Source organism: Siphateles boraxobius, unplaced genomic scaffold, assembly GCF_051911475.1.
Source record: "Siphateles boraxobius isolate OS27281-9 unplaced genomic scaffold, OSU_SipBor_1 48, whole genome shotgun sequence".
NCBI lineage: Eukaryota > Metazoa > Chordata > Actinopteri > Cypriniformes > Leuciscidae > Siphateles > Siphateles boraxobius.
This window is the reverse complement of record NW_027509119.1, coordinates 6,667,678-6,684,326: the sequence shown is the minus strand read 5'-3', so window position 1 is coordinate 6,684,326 and position 16,649 is coordinate 6,667,678. Positions and strand designations below refer to the sequence as shown.

Below are 16,649 nucleotides of genomic sequence, written 5' to 3'. Positions count from 1 at the left end.
CAGTCTCTCTTCATTACCAACAGTTGTACTGGTGAATCCGGACTGGTGTCGACACCGGACGTGCTGCAACAGCTTGAGGCTGTATACTGGATGCTACCAAGTGAACGATGCAAAACCAGTTGTCCTTTGTGTCAGAATTTGCGCGAGTGCAAACGGCATCAGTTTACTGTCTGGGATATGTCATGTTGTGCCGCATCAATGATCATAGACAACGTCACTGATTATAATCTGTTCTATTTGCTTTTGTCACGTTGCAACTCTCACATCTTGTATAGACACGTTGTTTTGGTACTAGTTGTGACGTTTGAAGTAGATTCATTGTCAGCCTTACGTTTACCTGACACTGGCAGTCCTTTCACAAACTTTTCCATGCTTAGTGCAGAATTCACATGCTTAGTTCTCAATTCTGATTCTTTAATTGCGAGTGGTCTGTGTTTGAACGACAACAACTGCTACAACTGACAACAGACCTCTCAAGCAGGTACTGAGAAACATCTTGAGGAAATAAAATGTCAAATTTATATTTTGTGTACTTATGTGGAAAGTACCCTCATAATAAGCGGGATAATTTCGCATAGGGGTCTTGTACCACCCTGAACATTTTTCTTTTGCATAACAATCTGCTGATTACACACTATCACTTAAAGGTGCAGTGTAATATTTCTGAGGATCTATTGACAGAAATGCAATATAAGATCCATAACTATGTTTTCAGTGGTGTTTAAAGACCTTGCATAATGAACCGTTATGTTTTTATTACCTTAGAATGAGGCATTTATATCTCCATAACCTTCTATGGAGGTCTACATATTGTGTCGTCATGTTTCTAGCGTATCCGACAGCAAACACACAGCGCTACAGAGCGCGTTTCCTCACTACCTTGAAAAAGAAGTTTTCAGTGGTGTATAAAGAGCTTACTTAATGAACCGTTATATTTGTATTACCTTAGAATGAGCAGTTTCTATGTACATACACTGCGGATCCCCTTACATTGAATGCGCCGACATGTTTCTACAGTGGCCCTAAACGGACAAACGCGTTTCGTTACTATGTTGCTGTTCATGCAAGGAAGCAAGCTTAGTTCAGCGAATAAGAATTTCCTGTCGGCCACCGTAACTTTTGTTGGTTGCAATTCGTAACCTCACCACTAGATGCCGCTAAAAATCACACACTGCACCTTTAAGGCCCGGGTATACTTCATTTTCCACGTTCTGCTCGGTCTCCCGAGCCTTTCAAAGTATATTTCTTTGGCAATGAACGACGAAAGACGCATTCTGCGCGTGCGCAATATCTAGTGGACTTTGTTTTTAAGCACTCAAGTCACTAGCACATCCGCTGTTATATGTGCACCATCTGCGTGGACTCAAATTAGGCTGCATGTGGACACTGTGCTCGGACGTCTGAAGTATACTTTGGGCTTTAGCCTTGCCACACCCCCTTTTTATAACTCCGGGCCCCCCCTAGGGGATGGGCCAACCAGTTTGGGACCCACTGCTATAGAACACGTGTGAGATGATACTCACCTGAGTGGTGATGTCCCAGCCATCCTCAAGACTAACTAGTACAGATGATCCACTGTCCAGTAACTCCACCGCAACCAGAGCCAGCTGCAGCAGCTTATGTAGCTGTTGAACACACATACAGAGTACAAAACAACACTTTGAGCAATTCCTGTACATTTATTGTAATGTGATTGTGCTGACTAAAAGCTTTCGGAGTGTCTTGGCAAGGATCTTTACAGATAATATTGTTTTAGTGTCTGAGACGCAGTGGAACGTAAGGCCAAAGGGGTTTGTCAGTGCATGGCTTTTAGTGTGGTAAGCAACTTTGTTTTGCTTAAATTGTATCATGCAATTTTCCCATCTTTGTGTTGTATATTTCCCAGGGGTGTCTAGTTTTGAAGAAGGAATTACCGACAGGGTCAAAGTCACACAGGTCAACGTGTCTCTGGTTTTCTCACATTGCTATCAGTGGATTTGCCTGATATAGGCCACTCTGAGTCACAATAAGGTGAAGGTGCAGGGGTAGTTTAAATACAGAACTGGGTTCTACACAAAGAATTTGTGTAAAGAGGTCATGCTAACCTGCAGCATCCATTCGCTCTCCTCCAGAGCCTTAAGGAACGATTCCTCTGTGTCTGAGGACATGGAACTGGGTGCACATGCCCTCAGAAGCTTCTTGAAGGAGCTTTTCACCTGTCTGGTGTCTGCAAACTCAACCGGCACCAGTTCACAGTTCAGTGCTGAGTCCAGTTTTAAGCCCTGCCATGAAAAAGCATTTGGATTCGAATTTTTAACTTTGTTTTGTTTAATTTCTGGAAGGATCATAGCATTAAAATAAACATTTGGATTATGCCTCTGAGTAGAACGTTGTGTAGAAGTTTTGCTTATTTACAGCAAGTCACAAATTTGTGTATCAAAAAAGCTATTATATTCTATCCAAGACCATAAATTTGAGCAGACCAACTATTTTACTAATAGGGATGAAATTAAATTTCCATTTCAGAAGGCATCTACAAAAATTCAAAACAGACAGTTTATGTAATAAGCAGGACCAGCCAAGTAACTTAGAGCTTACTTAACTGTTAACCTCTCTGCTGATTTATTCCAAATATTAATCTCCATTTTTACATTGAAGGTTAAAGGAACACATCATCGATAAGCTAAAAAGCAGCACAAAGTTCCTTCAGGCATCCAAATGTGATATAATGTCAACCAAAACAGACAAATTGTGTCGATAAATCAGGGCTTTTATAAATAGCTATTAAGAGGTCCTTATCTAGTCTTAAATTTATTATGCACTGGGGAGAACACTTTCAAAGTATTGCAGGGTGATATGACCTAGTACACTTCAACACAGAAATGAAAAATCATTTTAGAAATTAATGCTTCTTTTGGCCTACTTTCTTGTAAAATTACTACGGTTCATCACACAAGGTCAGCATCAAATCCTTTTAGCTTCTTCTCTCTAAGAATTGATAGTAAGTGTAACACCTTTACCCTCAAGTGAGACTTTTCACCAAAGATGTAGAGAGCGGCTTGATGCTTGAGGAGTTGGGTCTGGAGGGTCTCAATGCCTGTAGGGGGCGCCAGATCCTTGCTAGCCAACCGCGCGCCCACGTCGACAGCGGGGTGCTGCATGAATCTGCTGCTAGACCGCAAACTAGCCCACACACCTTTCAGAGAGAGGGGTACAACAGATGTATGAACACAGGTTAGGCAGGAGTACAAAAAAAAGTAATAAAAACAAACCAGCGTAACTAATAACGAGAATAAAATGGAATCTTCTGATGTGTTAAACGGAGCTGAGAGTACTATATTTTTATTGGTAGCATAAAACCATAATCAAATTAGGAAAAATCTTAAATAAACATGTAAGGGGCAGGAGATATGTAGAAGTTGAAGTGTATATATACACAGTAAATATATTGGCACCCCAATACATAAACACACACTTCAAAAGTTTGGAATAATTATGATTTAGTTTTTTTCAAAAATGAAGTCTCTAATTAGCTGGTTTGTTGCTTAATTATTATCAATTATTACTGGAGATTAATGTGATTAATTATTATTAATCATTCTTGATATTATCAATGTTGAAAACACTGTGTGTGTGTGTGTGTGTGTGTGTGTGTGTGTGTGTGTGTGTGTGTGTGTGTGTGTGTGTGTGTGTGTGTGTGTGTCTGTGTGTGTGTGAGAGAGAGAGAGAGAGAGAGAGAGAGAGAGAGATACACTAACGTGTTCCTTTGGAAGCACATCATCATATAGTTTACTGACCTCTCTCCTAAAATTTGTCCTGGAAAGTTCAGTTGCGAATGACTGAGTCATGAATGTTAACTGGCTTAGTGAACAGGGTCAATGCTGCTGCATTTTAGTGATGATGACTCAAGTGACCTGTCATCAGCTAAAGCACTAAGATATCAGTGAACCTCACTACAGACCTGCCAGAGCAAACAACTACACCTGCTTCTGTAGTTCTGTAAACCATAAAAGTCATCGGTAGCCTAACCTCAATGTGGTTTCAATTTCAGACACTATGGATGATGGATGTATGGATAGAGGTAGAGAGCACATGCATAGTAAGTTAAGTATGGATTAAGTAAGTAAGAATGAGTAAAACAGAGAAACTATACCTTGATTGTGAATTCTTCGCTTAGCTGAAGCTTTTTGGTTTGAGTGAGTGAATAGTTTATCCCTGTACCCGAGTACTGGTAGATTAAGGGTGCAGGAGTTGGTGGTGGCACAGGGGAACAGGAAATAAAAACAGAAGACAAAATTCACACACATGCAACCATCCCCCTCTCTGAAGACAGACAGGACAGTCATTAGCACCTCAGCTCATGAGACCGACAGGAGAGAAATGCTGGTTTGAGATTTGAGGTCGACCAATTTATGGAACTGCTCTGCTAATGATTCTCACTACATGATTCTCAAAGTTGTTGGATCGATGTTCTTCTCACACTACATGACAGTCTGGGGAATCAATAAGTTGCTGTTGTGTGCACATTACACAACATTTCAAAAGGAAGAATCACCGACAACTCTGTCTGGTCTCCAAACTACATTTCACAACCAAACACCGGCATTGGCGCTTCTCTCAAATCGCATCTTTGATAATACACACTACGCGATTGTCAATCACGTGAACGCTCACCAATTTGCCTCCAATTTTGGGCATTTGTTGCCGATTTCTAAAAAAGTGTCGGCAACTGAAAATCATGTAGTGTGGACCCAGCATAACTCTGACACTAATCATTTATGGCGAGCAATCGCTGATTTATGAATCGCTTTTATTGGTTACAGTACTCATCTTTTTTATATATATTATTGCGATTTCTGGTTTCACTATAGACTGCACACAGGATTTCATAAAAGCTATGTGGAATTGGAAAATTGGAAATCTGCTTTTTGCCCCCATAAAAATGATCTTATTGGCAAAATACAATATTGGTCAACCTCAATCTAAGATCACCTGAAGAATCATGCGAAGTATGCAAAGATAGGGCATCAATGACGACAATAAGATGGCTGAAGGTTTACATGAATGACAGGAATTATATCAATGAGATGAATATAGGAAGAATAGAAGAAAAAAAAGGGAAAAATAGAAAATGTATATATTGAAAACTAGATTTTTACATTTTCTGAAGAAAATGTGAGTGGTACTTGGCCATTCAAAACAAAGACAAGTCATTTCACTCGGCTACCATCTTCTAAACATCTCTATGCATGCAAGTAAACTAATCACCAAGCTTACGATTAAATTTCATATTTGAGATCACCATGAAATCTGACAACAACGGTCTCATAAATTTTGTTTCTAAAAGCACGAATCATTACAAAAACTGCATTTTTCAGGCTGGGACTTATTTCTCCATATTGCGCATTGCACTTTCTCCCATTCATAGTAATACGAGTGCACTGTATTTCTTTGATACAAAACTAGCGTTTAGAATGCTAAGGTTGTGGGTGGCCAAGGCATTATGTGGTTCATTGGTTATTCTTAGTGGTTATTTACTGGCGAAAGTCAAAAGAACCCACCCTCCAGTTTCTAAAGTGCATGTCTTCCCATGAAGTCACAATATTTGAGGTATCGATAATGTGGCACTAGCTACATACAAGGTGCTGAATGAATCCGAGCAGTCAATGCTTTCACCATTAATAATAAAAACAATGAGGATGAAATGAGGAAGTGAAAAATCAGTTCCACATTTCTGTGAAAAACACATGATGGGAAATGTCTTAGCTTGCACCTGCTTGAATATATTTGGCTGTGGTGAGACAGAGATCCATCTGATTTCAGTGCATAACAGCAAAAAAATGAGTCTTCAAGAGCAGCTGCTATCTATAACCCAGATTTTGAGAAATATGACGAGAAACATCATGGAGTTAACATTGAGCCATCAGCTTAGACTTGCATCTTATACACAGTCTATTAAAATCATGAGCTCTTTTCCAAGAACTCAACGCATCATGACCTGACATAAAATGATTTATACTAAGACATGAAGTTCAAAACAAGACATAACTGAATATTCCTGTCCTCATTTACCCATACTCATGTTGTTCCAAAATCTTGTGATTTTCTTTCTTCAGACTTTCACATGGGTTTGGAAAGAAATGAGTGTGAATAAATGACATAATTTTCATTTTTGAATATCCCTTAACATACAATTCTCTCTCTCCCTCTCTCTTCCACACACACACACACACACACACACACACACACACACACACACACACACACACACACACACACACACACACACACACACACACACACACACACGCACACGCACACGCACACGTGAGTGTTTGGTAATGGGAGAAGATGTGAATATCTGTACAGGTGTTTCTAACCACCACTCTAAATTGGATATATGTAATACCCTTCACATGATGTACAACAAAACACGAGACATGATCACAGCAAAGACCTTCCACCTTTATGCTTGTAATATCATTTTCATTTTCTGTGCAGAAATTGACCTTACTGGGGAGGTGAATACTACTGAACAATCATTCACAATGGGCGTTCTGGATGCGGAAGTGTCTGCATGGCTTGCTTTTTGGATTTTATGAAATTCTCTGTACTTTGGAGGATTGTGGCCGGTTACAAATATCTGCAAGTTCAGCAGAACCATCACCGCAAAAAATTAAAAGAGCGTGCCAAAGTCAAAGCAGCATGATTGTGTGTATGTGTGTGGGAAGAGTTGTGGTCTGTGACAGAACACAGATAATGAGATATCAAGACAGAAGACAGTCAACTAAAGATATCAGATGAAGGATGGGGAATTTGTTTCACGCTAAATATCACCTTGGAGTCGACGGAAATGAAGAATGGAGGCCAACTCACCTCCTCTGGTGAAGCTATTGGTGAAGGAAATGTCCAAATGGACAGGGGCCATCTTTGCTATTCTTGTTGCCCTTCTTTCGCTTGCTAAACAGATACAGATAGACAGTCACACACCATGCATCACGTGCAAACATGAGCAAACAAGACATCACATCCCTTTCCACACCCTAGTGAGCTGCTAACTGTCAAATACCAACATAGATAGAATAGCATCCTAACATTCAGTAATGGACTGAAACATTGAGCTGAAATGCTCTTCATGGGTCTGTTAAGTCACTCAATTATCACGCCATCATTCACAATTATCTAACCAGCATAGCAATATATAAAACATTTGAATGTTAGGTAAAGCAATGATGCAAGGCATTCTGGGATTGCTGGATTTTGTTTGTTTTCTTGACTTGCTGTTGGAAAAGCATTTATGTTTTGAACAAGGCTATGATGCCTAAATGCTTTCTAGGTACAGTAGGCAGCTCACTAGGTTTGGGAAAAAAACACATCCCAGCAGTCACTGGATGTCACTGTACCGTCAAATAGACGTTGAACTCCAATGTTGGGTGGATGTAAAATTTTGGATGAAAATGAAAATCGGGTTGACAATCAAAATCAAATGTTGGCTTGATGTCAGCCCTCCAACATTGGAGAGATGTTGAATTGTGGTTACTCAATACCAAAACTTAGAACCAACAAAATATCAAAGTGCAATGATGTTATAATTGATTGATGTTGGTTTTTGGTGTTGATTTAATGTTTGCCGAGACATTTAGAAGCTGTTGGAGTTTGGTGGCATTGAACTATCAATGTCGAATGATGTTATAATTTCGTGTTGTGTGTATGTTCACATTATGAGATTTAGCAGATTGTTTCACGTCAATATGATGTTGGCATGAGATGTTTGGAAGACACTGAATTTAAAAACAAGGACTTAAGACAAAATATCAATCTCAGCCCGACATCAGAATCAATTGACAAATTGACATTGGTTACTGTAGTGGAATTAGTTACTGGTAGATGCTGGTTGTTGTAGTTAGTAAACATGTCAACTGAACTTTAAAACCCTCTTTTTCAGGCCATAACAGACGTGGATTAGTACGGATCCGTCTAGCTTATGGATGCTGATGTAACTTGGTGACTTTTGCCTTAGTAAAAAACATTACTGGTGTTCATCTTGAGACAAAACAATGGCACTGACATATTGATATGTCAGTACAAGTTGCTTTCAGTTAAAACAGTTAAAACATGCATTTAATCTGGGACTAGCTTAAGCCATGACTGTGAAACAGGTGATAAGTGTTTTGAAGACACAACACTGCTCAGTCAGATTCGGGTCCAGTCTCGTCGCAACCAATTCCATTACACTTCTGAATCTCATTCTGAGTATCAAGACTGAAGGTCTGTTTTGAATTGAGAGGACTTACAGCCGCCATGCCGCACTATCATCAGAACTAAGATGAGCCATTTACTGGTGAGAGAAGGCTGTCTTTTACCCAGCAGGTGGGGATAAATGAAAAATGAATGGTGTCGACAGAGCATAGCTGACGGGGCAGGATCTGTGTGGTCTGAGCCATCTGCAATACGGCTGTGGAGAGCATTGAGTGCAAGGAGAGAGATGGATGGGAGGTGACCTCGTCATGTCCTGCTCTCCTTATATAACCACACAATTGTGCTCCAGTTCCTTTGGAGATCAGCCCAAAACATAAATAACATTTTGTGCAACCAAGAGGAAACCAGGAGGAGATAAGAGAGCCTTGAAGAACACATAAAGGGGCAAAAAACAAGTCTACACAAGGAATTGAAGAATCAGGCGTTAAGTGGAGGATGCACCTGATGTCTTTGCGTACCTGGGGACAAGCCGATGAGGGAACGGTTGGTGAGGGTGTTGGTGCCGTGTGGTTTGAAGTAGATGGGGATGGAGCTGAGGATGGCCTGCAGGTATTTCTCCTGTTCCAGACTGCTGGAGGTCTCGGAGGAAGCCGGAGCTGGTAAAGGCAAGAGAGCATTATTAGAACAGTTGTTTCTGTCTTGACAACTTCTTATTATTCTCACATAGCCAGACCTAAATAAATAAATCAGTGGTTCTCAACCAGGGGGCCAGAGAAAATTTCCAAGAGGACCACAAGATAACTTAAAATTATTTCATTATAATAAAAAATGTAAACAGAAATCATATTTTCTTTTCCCCCTATTATTTGTTTTGAAGAACATTCAGAATCACAAAAGAAGTCGTATTTACTTTTATCTAATCAACAATCCCAGTTTCTGTTAACATTTTGAAAACAAGCATCATTGGCATAATTACAGCAGAAATATCTTTTGGGACCAATATGAAGACATTTGAATATTGCAATGGATAATGGGGGCCTTTGGACAAAAAGGGTCACCGGACTAAAAAGCCAAAGGTCTGGTCCACATTGCAGCTTATTCTGGCCAAGAACCACCTACGACAGGAAGACTCTGAAACAGACATTGAAAAAGTGACCCACCACAGTTTGTTTTCTTTATGTTCTGTTTGGTGTGGGTTTTCTAAAAAATAATAGACAGCCATGAAAATATTTAACTAATGCTGTGGTAGTTTCTGTGAAAAACATGGCTACCTTTGTCAATCCAGTGATTATTTCATCCTCATAAGTGCTTGTTTACCAATTTGGTACCTTGTAAACAAAAACCCTGTGTTCTCATGGTCACCAAAGTTGCATAAAGTCATCAAATCAAGATTAGTGCATGCCCGAACAATGAATCACTTTCCAGTGTTGTGTGCAGAATGCATTAGACAGTCAGTGAACAGGCAGTGAGCTAGGTCTGAGAATAACCTTTCATCAAAATCATAATCTAGTTTTAGTCAGAGCAAATATTTACACCCCTAGTTATGTTTCACTGTAAAACTTCCCGAAGACTGCTTGGTGAATTGCATATTTTACAGCACAAACATACCTGCCGAGGAAGGGTTCTGAGACTTGAAAAGCCCAACAACACTCTTGCTATGAAAACCTCCCGAACGAAGTAAAATCGCTTTGGTGCGAGTGTGTTTCCAACACACAACTGGCAGACGGTTGTGCCGGTAGCAACGGGAGACCTTATGGAGACTGCTGTCCTGCACGGTGTGAGGCACCACCAGGAGACCAGGGTAACTGCAAACCACACCATTTAGAAAATAACTCATGATTCAACAGTAATAGCTAAGAAACTGCTCCTTCTAAAAAAGAAATGCTATAACAATTTCTGTCATTGTTTTTATAGTGCACTCTGTTCCAAAACCTTGTGAGCTACCCACCTAGACTTAAACAACAGTTTAAAGTCACAATGAAGTGAAAGTATCAACAGATCCTTTCTTACGTATTGTGATGTACATCTGTATGGAAACTTGTTCCCGCCATAGAATAAAACAATTTAAAAGATAATAGCACATTTTTATCTCGAAATTCTGTTTTTTTTTTTAATTTTAAGATATAAACTTGCAATTGTGAGTTATAAAGTCAGTATTACAAAATATACAGGTGCTGGTCATATATTTAGAATATCATCAAAACGTTGATTTATTTCAGTAATTCCATTAAAAAATGGAAATTTGGATATTATATTCATTCATTACACACAGACTGATATATTTAATTTTGATGATTATAACTGACAACTAATGAAAACCCCAAAATCAGTATCTCAGAAAATTAGAATTTTGTGAAAAGGTTCGATATTGAAGACACCTGGTGCCACACTCTAATCAGCTAATTCACTCAAAACACCTGCAAAGGACTTTAAATGGTCTCTCAGTCTAGTTCTGTAGGCTACACAATCATGGGAAAGACTGTTGACTTGACAGCTGTCCAAAAGACGACCATTGACATCTTGCACAATGAGGGCAAGACACGAAAGGTCATTGCTTAAAGAGGCTGGCTATTCACAGAGCTCTGCGTCCAAGCACATTAATAGAGAGGCGAAGGGAAGTAAAAGATGTGGTAGAAAAAAGTGTACAAGCAATAGGGAGAACCGCACCCTGGAGAGGATTGTGAAACAAAACCCATTCAAAAATGTGGGGGAGATTCACAAAGAGTGGACTGCAGCTGGAGTCAGTGCTTCAAGAACCACCACGCACAGACGTATGCAAGACATGGGTTTCAGCTGTCGCATTCCTTGTGTCAAGCCACTCTTGAACAAGACACAGCGTCAGAAGCGTCTCGCCTGGGCTAAAAACAAAAAGAACTGGACTGCTGCTGAGTGGTCCAAAGTTATGTTCTCTGACGAAAGTAAATTTTGCATTTCCTTTGGAAATCAAGGTCCCACAGTCTGGAGGAAAAGAGGAGAGGGATGTTGTCTGTTTACATCAGTGAGTCAGTGATGGTTTGGGGTGCCATGGCATCTGCTGGTGTTGGTCCACTGTGTTTTCTGAGGTCCAAGGTCAACGCAGCCGTCTACCAGGAAGTTTTAGAGCACTTCATGCTTCCTGCTGACCAACTTTATGGAGATGCAGATTTCATTTTCCAACAGGACTTGGCACCTGCACACAGTGCCAAAGGTACCAGAACCTGGTTTAAGAACCATGGTATCCCTGTTCTTAATTGGCCAACTCACCTGGCCTTAACCCTATAGAAAATGTATGGTGTATTGTGAAGAGGAAGATGCGATACGACAGACCCAACAATGCAGAAGAGCTGAAGGCCACTATCAGAGCAACCCGGGCTCTCATAACACCTGAGCAGTGCCACAGACTGATCGACTCCATGCCACGCCACATTGCTGCAGTAATTCAGGCAAAAGGAGCCCCAACTAAGTATTGAGCGCTGTACATGCTCATACTTTTCATGTTCATACTTTTCAGTTGGCCAACATTTCCCAAAATCCTTTTTTTGTATTGGTCTTAGGTAATATTCAAATTTTCGGAGATACTGAATTTGGGATTTTCGTTAGTTGTCACTTTTAATCATCATAATTAAATGAAATAAGCATTTGAAATATATCAGTCTGTGTGTAATGAATGAATATAATATCCAAATTTCACTTTTTGAATGGAATTTCTGAAATAAATAAACTTTTTGATGATATTCTAATTATATGACCAGCACCTGTACTATTTAAACAAGCAATTGCGAGTTCATATCATGCAATTCTGATTTTATAAATAGCAGTTGCGAGTTTATATCACGCAATTCTGAGGGAAAGAAAAATAGTTTATATCTCGCAAGTTTACGACTCAGACTGTGAATGTCAGTTGAGTCTCACTATTTCTGCAGTTGCTGTCTATGTAGGCAGTAGACAGTAGACAGCATGGCTGCTCAACAGGTTTTCGAACAAAGTCTAGGTGTTGGGTTGCTTCTTACCTGCGACATAATGAGTAGAGCCTGTTGACTGCCGTAACACGGAACTGCTCTCCGCTTTTAGACCGTGTGGAACTAACACTAATGGTACCCAGGCCCAGCCTCTGGTAGTCACGAAAACAGGCTCGCTCCACTAACTGCTCCATAGTGGACTTATCTGAGGCCTTCAACGTGCTGCTGGAGGGCGGCTCTCCATCATCTGAGACTGAAACACATCAAACAAGTGAAGGATCATGACTACTGACGGCATATTTTGGTAACACTTTACAATTAGGTTCCATTTGTTCACATTAGTTAACTATACTAGTTAACTATACTTCTAAAGCATGTCTATTTAGACTTTTAATAATACATGTTTAAAAAAAAAAAGTTGTATCTGTTAATATTATTTATTGAACCTGAGCTGGGTAACACTTTATTTTACAGTTTCCTTGTTACACGTTACATCTACTTACCATAGTAATAGCAGTAAATTATGCATAATTACATGCAACTAAACCTCAACCAAACCCTAATCCAACCTTAGCCCAATAGTAAGCACATGGTGTTGATTGATATAACAAACAAATGGGACCATATTGTAAAGTGTTACCAAAATGATTCTTTGTGAACTATACTCACTGGAGATGTCATCATCCTCATGCCACGTCATGCGACTGCCCTTCTCGTTTTTCTTAAGTGTGGATTGGCGGCCCATTGTGATCTTGCCGGCCCTTTTAGCCCCTTTCACAATGGTCTTAGATAGGGTGCTACAAGAAACAAGATTTTCATTTTATGGGGTGAAATTAGAATGTGAATGAGCACTTGGGTCACATAAAAAAATTATCATTATTGTAGTACGTATGATGTGTGCTATATTCCAATTCTGGTGAAGCCATACGATAGTTTTATGTGAAGAATAGATCTGAAAATTAAATTTAAGCTGTTATACACTGAAAATCTTGTTCCGCTCTAGCCCTCGCTAGTATGTTCAAAAGAGCTCTTTATAGAAGTAGCAATGTTTAATTAATGAGTGAAATCTGATAAAACAGTTTGCAAAACTGATTTATTCACAAATTTGACTGATCCAGTTCTCAAGTTCAGATGATGCAGTCATAGTGCTTAAAGCACAAAGTTTTACAAACAGATTGGCAAGGATATTTATACGCACACAATACACATAACAACCAAAAAAATCAGTTTATTGAAGTAACCTAAATTTACCGGTTTATATGCAAACCAATAACCTGGAAATTCAAGTAAACCACATTTACAAGACTGTATAAAAAAAAAAAAAAGGTTATTCCCCGGGGGTGACGTCAAAATGTAAGCATCGAAGTATTTCACTCAGGGTATTCTATTTATTATGCGAGAAGAAAAACATTAAAACCCCCAGAGTATTTAAAAATGATAGCAGGAAACTCATTCTCCTCTAATATTTAAAGTTTCTACAACTGTACCACTGGAACTTAGGCTGCACGAGATGAGAACAAATTTTTTATATTTCTTGGATCAAAAAAGTCAGAGTTTATGCGATATTTTTCTCCTCCCCTACCGAAACACTCGCTGTGACTGGAAGCACTTAAACCTGCCGTATAAGGACGCGTTCCTGTCACATATCACACATGTGCACTTCAATAAGACGACAGAAGGCAGGTTAAGGTGTTTAAATGCTGGGTGAAATCGGGGTAAGGGGCAAAAATCAAGCCCTGTTGATCGGTTAATTACCTAATGACGATAAAGGAAAACTGGTTAAAGGGATAGTTCACCCAAAAATGAAAATTCTGTCAGTATTTACTCACCCTCATGTTGTTCCAACCCCGTAAGACCTTCGTTCATCTTCGGAACACAAATTAAGATGTTTTTGATGAAATCTGAGAGCTGGATCACTCCTCCATAGGCTTCTTAAGGGATTGACACTTGTTCCCCGAAAAGTTATTAAAGATATCGTTAAAATAATCCAAGTGATTACAGTGGCTCAATCTTAAGTTTATCAAGCGACGAGATTACTTTTTGTGCACAAAAAAGATAAAAAAAATAACGACTTTATTTCAACTATTCGTTTCCTTCTCTGTGGGCCTCAAAGTCAGTTCAAATAGTGTAATAGCGTAATCTTCTGGTGTTGTACGTCACACGCATCACACACTTGACCAGCGTCGGCCAAAATTGAGCCTACGTGTGACGTATTACTACGCAATCAGACTACGTTAACTGACTAGAGGCCCACAGAGAAGGAAATTAATCGTTGAAATAAAGTCGTTATTTTTGTTTTCTTTGCGCACAAAAAGTATTCTCGTCGCTTGATAAACTTAAAGGCCATTTTGCAGTTTAACCACCACTGTCGATTAATGGGTACATAAATCACTCAAGATATGTATATCATTTTTAAAATGTCTCAAAAATGGTCTTAAAGACCAGTCTTTTACGTTTTTGGTATTAACAGGTTTTTTTTACGCAATTCGTTAATTACGTCACGTTAGAGAGAAGTGGAGGAAAGGTTGGTAGCCTCAAGATCTATGGTGACTGACTGGGATGAGGAAGAGATGGGAAGAGGAAGAGGAAGAGAGCCCGCAGAAGTATAATATCGAACCTGCCAGACGTGAGAGGGCAAATGAGGAATTGCCAAGATCTGATGGCCATCAAAGCCAATTTAATGCATGGTCTGAGGAGAATGAGTGGAGAGGTGGTGAAGTGTCCTGGTGAGTTGCTATCATTTAGCAACGCAGCAATGAGCACTGGAGCCAGTCTACGAGCAGCAGTGCACAATAACGACACTTTTTTTTTTACTGTCATTGAATAGCACCGAGTGAAAAATCAACATTTTCTTTATATCTAGTGGCAGTGATCATGACGTTAGTTCAGATAAGTACCGGTAACCTTTGTCATAGTGTCATAGTACTGGTAAACGTTGTCTTTGGCATCTAGAAATAGAAGGCATCAAGCTAGCTATATGGGCGTTTCTAAGCGTTTATCTCTTCCTCCGGTGAAAATGTTGTTGCAAACGTAGCCGCCGCGCGTCTGTCGCTGTGTTTGGCAGGTGCTTGTGTGGGCGGTATAGAGAGAGATAGGCAGACAGCCAGATAGCATAACGTTAGCATAGATAGCTAGCAGCTAGATAGATAAATAGATAGAAATATATAGTAGGTAGATTGACAACGTAGCGTTGGTCGCACGTCAGAGGCGCCCGCGCCATTGGATGTGCAGTTGCCGCATATACTAGCCTATCTATCTATATCTATATATCATTCTGTCCATCTATATATCTAGTCTATTTATCTATATCTATATATTTATCTATAATCTGCGTTATCTGAATACTCTCGTCTACTACTCGTCTCTAGTCACTCTCAATGCTCTCAAGGCGGGCTTTGGTAAATTCTCTCCCCAGGTGACGTAATGCAATGCATTGTGGGGGAAAGGAGAATCGTTGCAAACCGCTGTTAGATAGTACCTATTTTTTCGCATTATAACGATATCTTTAATAACCTTTCGGGGCCGGCAAGTGTCAATCCCTTAGAAGCCTATGGAGGAGTGAGACAGCTCTCAGATTTCATCAAAAATATCTTAATTCGTGTTCCGAAGATGAACGAAGGTCTTACGGGGTTGGAACAACATGAGGGTGAGTAAATACTGACAGAATTTTCATTTCTGCGTGAACTATCCCTTTAATGTGTTTACATGACCACACGCACTGTCGACTTATTAAGCATAATCGGGGTTAGGAACGTGCATGTAAACGCATTGATTATCTGCCTTACGAAGGCTTAGAATATAGTACAGGGCTGTATGGTGCACACTTTTTAATGCTTGACAACCGCAGTCCTTTTTTTAAATTTCATTTCCACTGGAAAAAGAAAATCATGCGGGCTTGGAATGACATGAGGATGAATCAGAATTTCTAGGTAAAGTATTACTTTAATGTTGTTCTTATGATTAGGATATCAAGGGTTTTGTTGCAGCCTAAACAATAGTAGTAAAAATAACTCCTCGCCGAATGTTAAATTTACATTATGTCCTCTCTATAAAACGTATATTGCACTGACCGGAAGCCTGTGTTCCTCTCTTTCTGTTTGGGTAATATGAGCTGTGGTGCCGTCTGTCCTGCTGCAAAGGCAAAGGTGCTGAAGATGGATGGTGGGTAGCGGATCCGTTGCAGGTGTTTCCTGAAGATCTCCACCATCTCTGAGCTCACCTCCTCGTCAAACGCCACCTTAATTAGCTAAAACAAAGCAGGATATATGATCAGAAATTGCCACGGTCCAACTACCTTACTAGCCAGATTTACAGAGTATATATAATGGACCATTTTCAAAGACTGTGATGATGCCTTTTCAGTTATTAACATTGTATATCCAGCAGTTTTTTTATATTTTCATTTGTCACACTATTTTTTGTGTTTTCTTACCTTGACAAAGGTTCAATTACAGAGTAGTTACTCCTGTTTCTAAGACCACACCTGAGGGAGTGATGGCAAATTTGACATCTTTCTCTCTTCCGACCAAAGTA

General features: G+C 39.7%; 1 protein-coding gene across 3 annotated transcripts in view; it reads right to left on the bottom strand.

The window, feature by feature from the left end:
- sbf2 (SET binding factor 2) overlaps positions 1–16,649 on the bottom strand; it is a 146,559-nt gene that overhangs the window by 12,319 nt on the left and 117,591 nt on the right. Inside the window, exons 24-33 of one of the 3 annotated variants that reach the window (XM_077201808.1) lie at positions 16,187–16,362; positions 12,786–12,913; positions 12,168–12,369; positions 9,787–9,983; positions 8,697–8,834; positions 6,856–6,939; positions 4,133–4,207; positions 3,000–3,175; positions 2,085–2,261; positions 1,524–1,625 (exon numbers count right to left, since the gene is read on the bottom strand). In XM_077201808.1, coding sequence (XP_077057923.1) covers positions 1,524–1,625; positions 2,085–2,261; positions 3,000–3,175; positions 4,133–4,207; positions 6,856–6,939; positions 8,697–8,834; positions 9,787–9,983; positions 12,168–12,369; positions 12,786–12,913; positions 16,187–16,362 — 1,455 coding nt within the window. The remainder of the gene's footprint in view (positions 1–1,523; positions 1,626–2,084; positions 2,262–2,999; positions 3,176–4,132; positions 4,208–6,855; positions 6,940–8,696; positions 8,835–9,786; positions 9,984–12,167; positions 12,370–12,785; positions 12,914–16,186; positions 16,363–16,649) is intronic. The other 2 variants (XM_077201809.1, XM_077201810.1) reach the window with 2 other exon arrangements.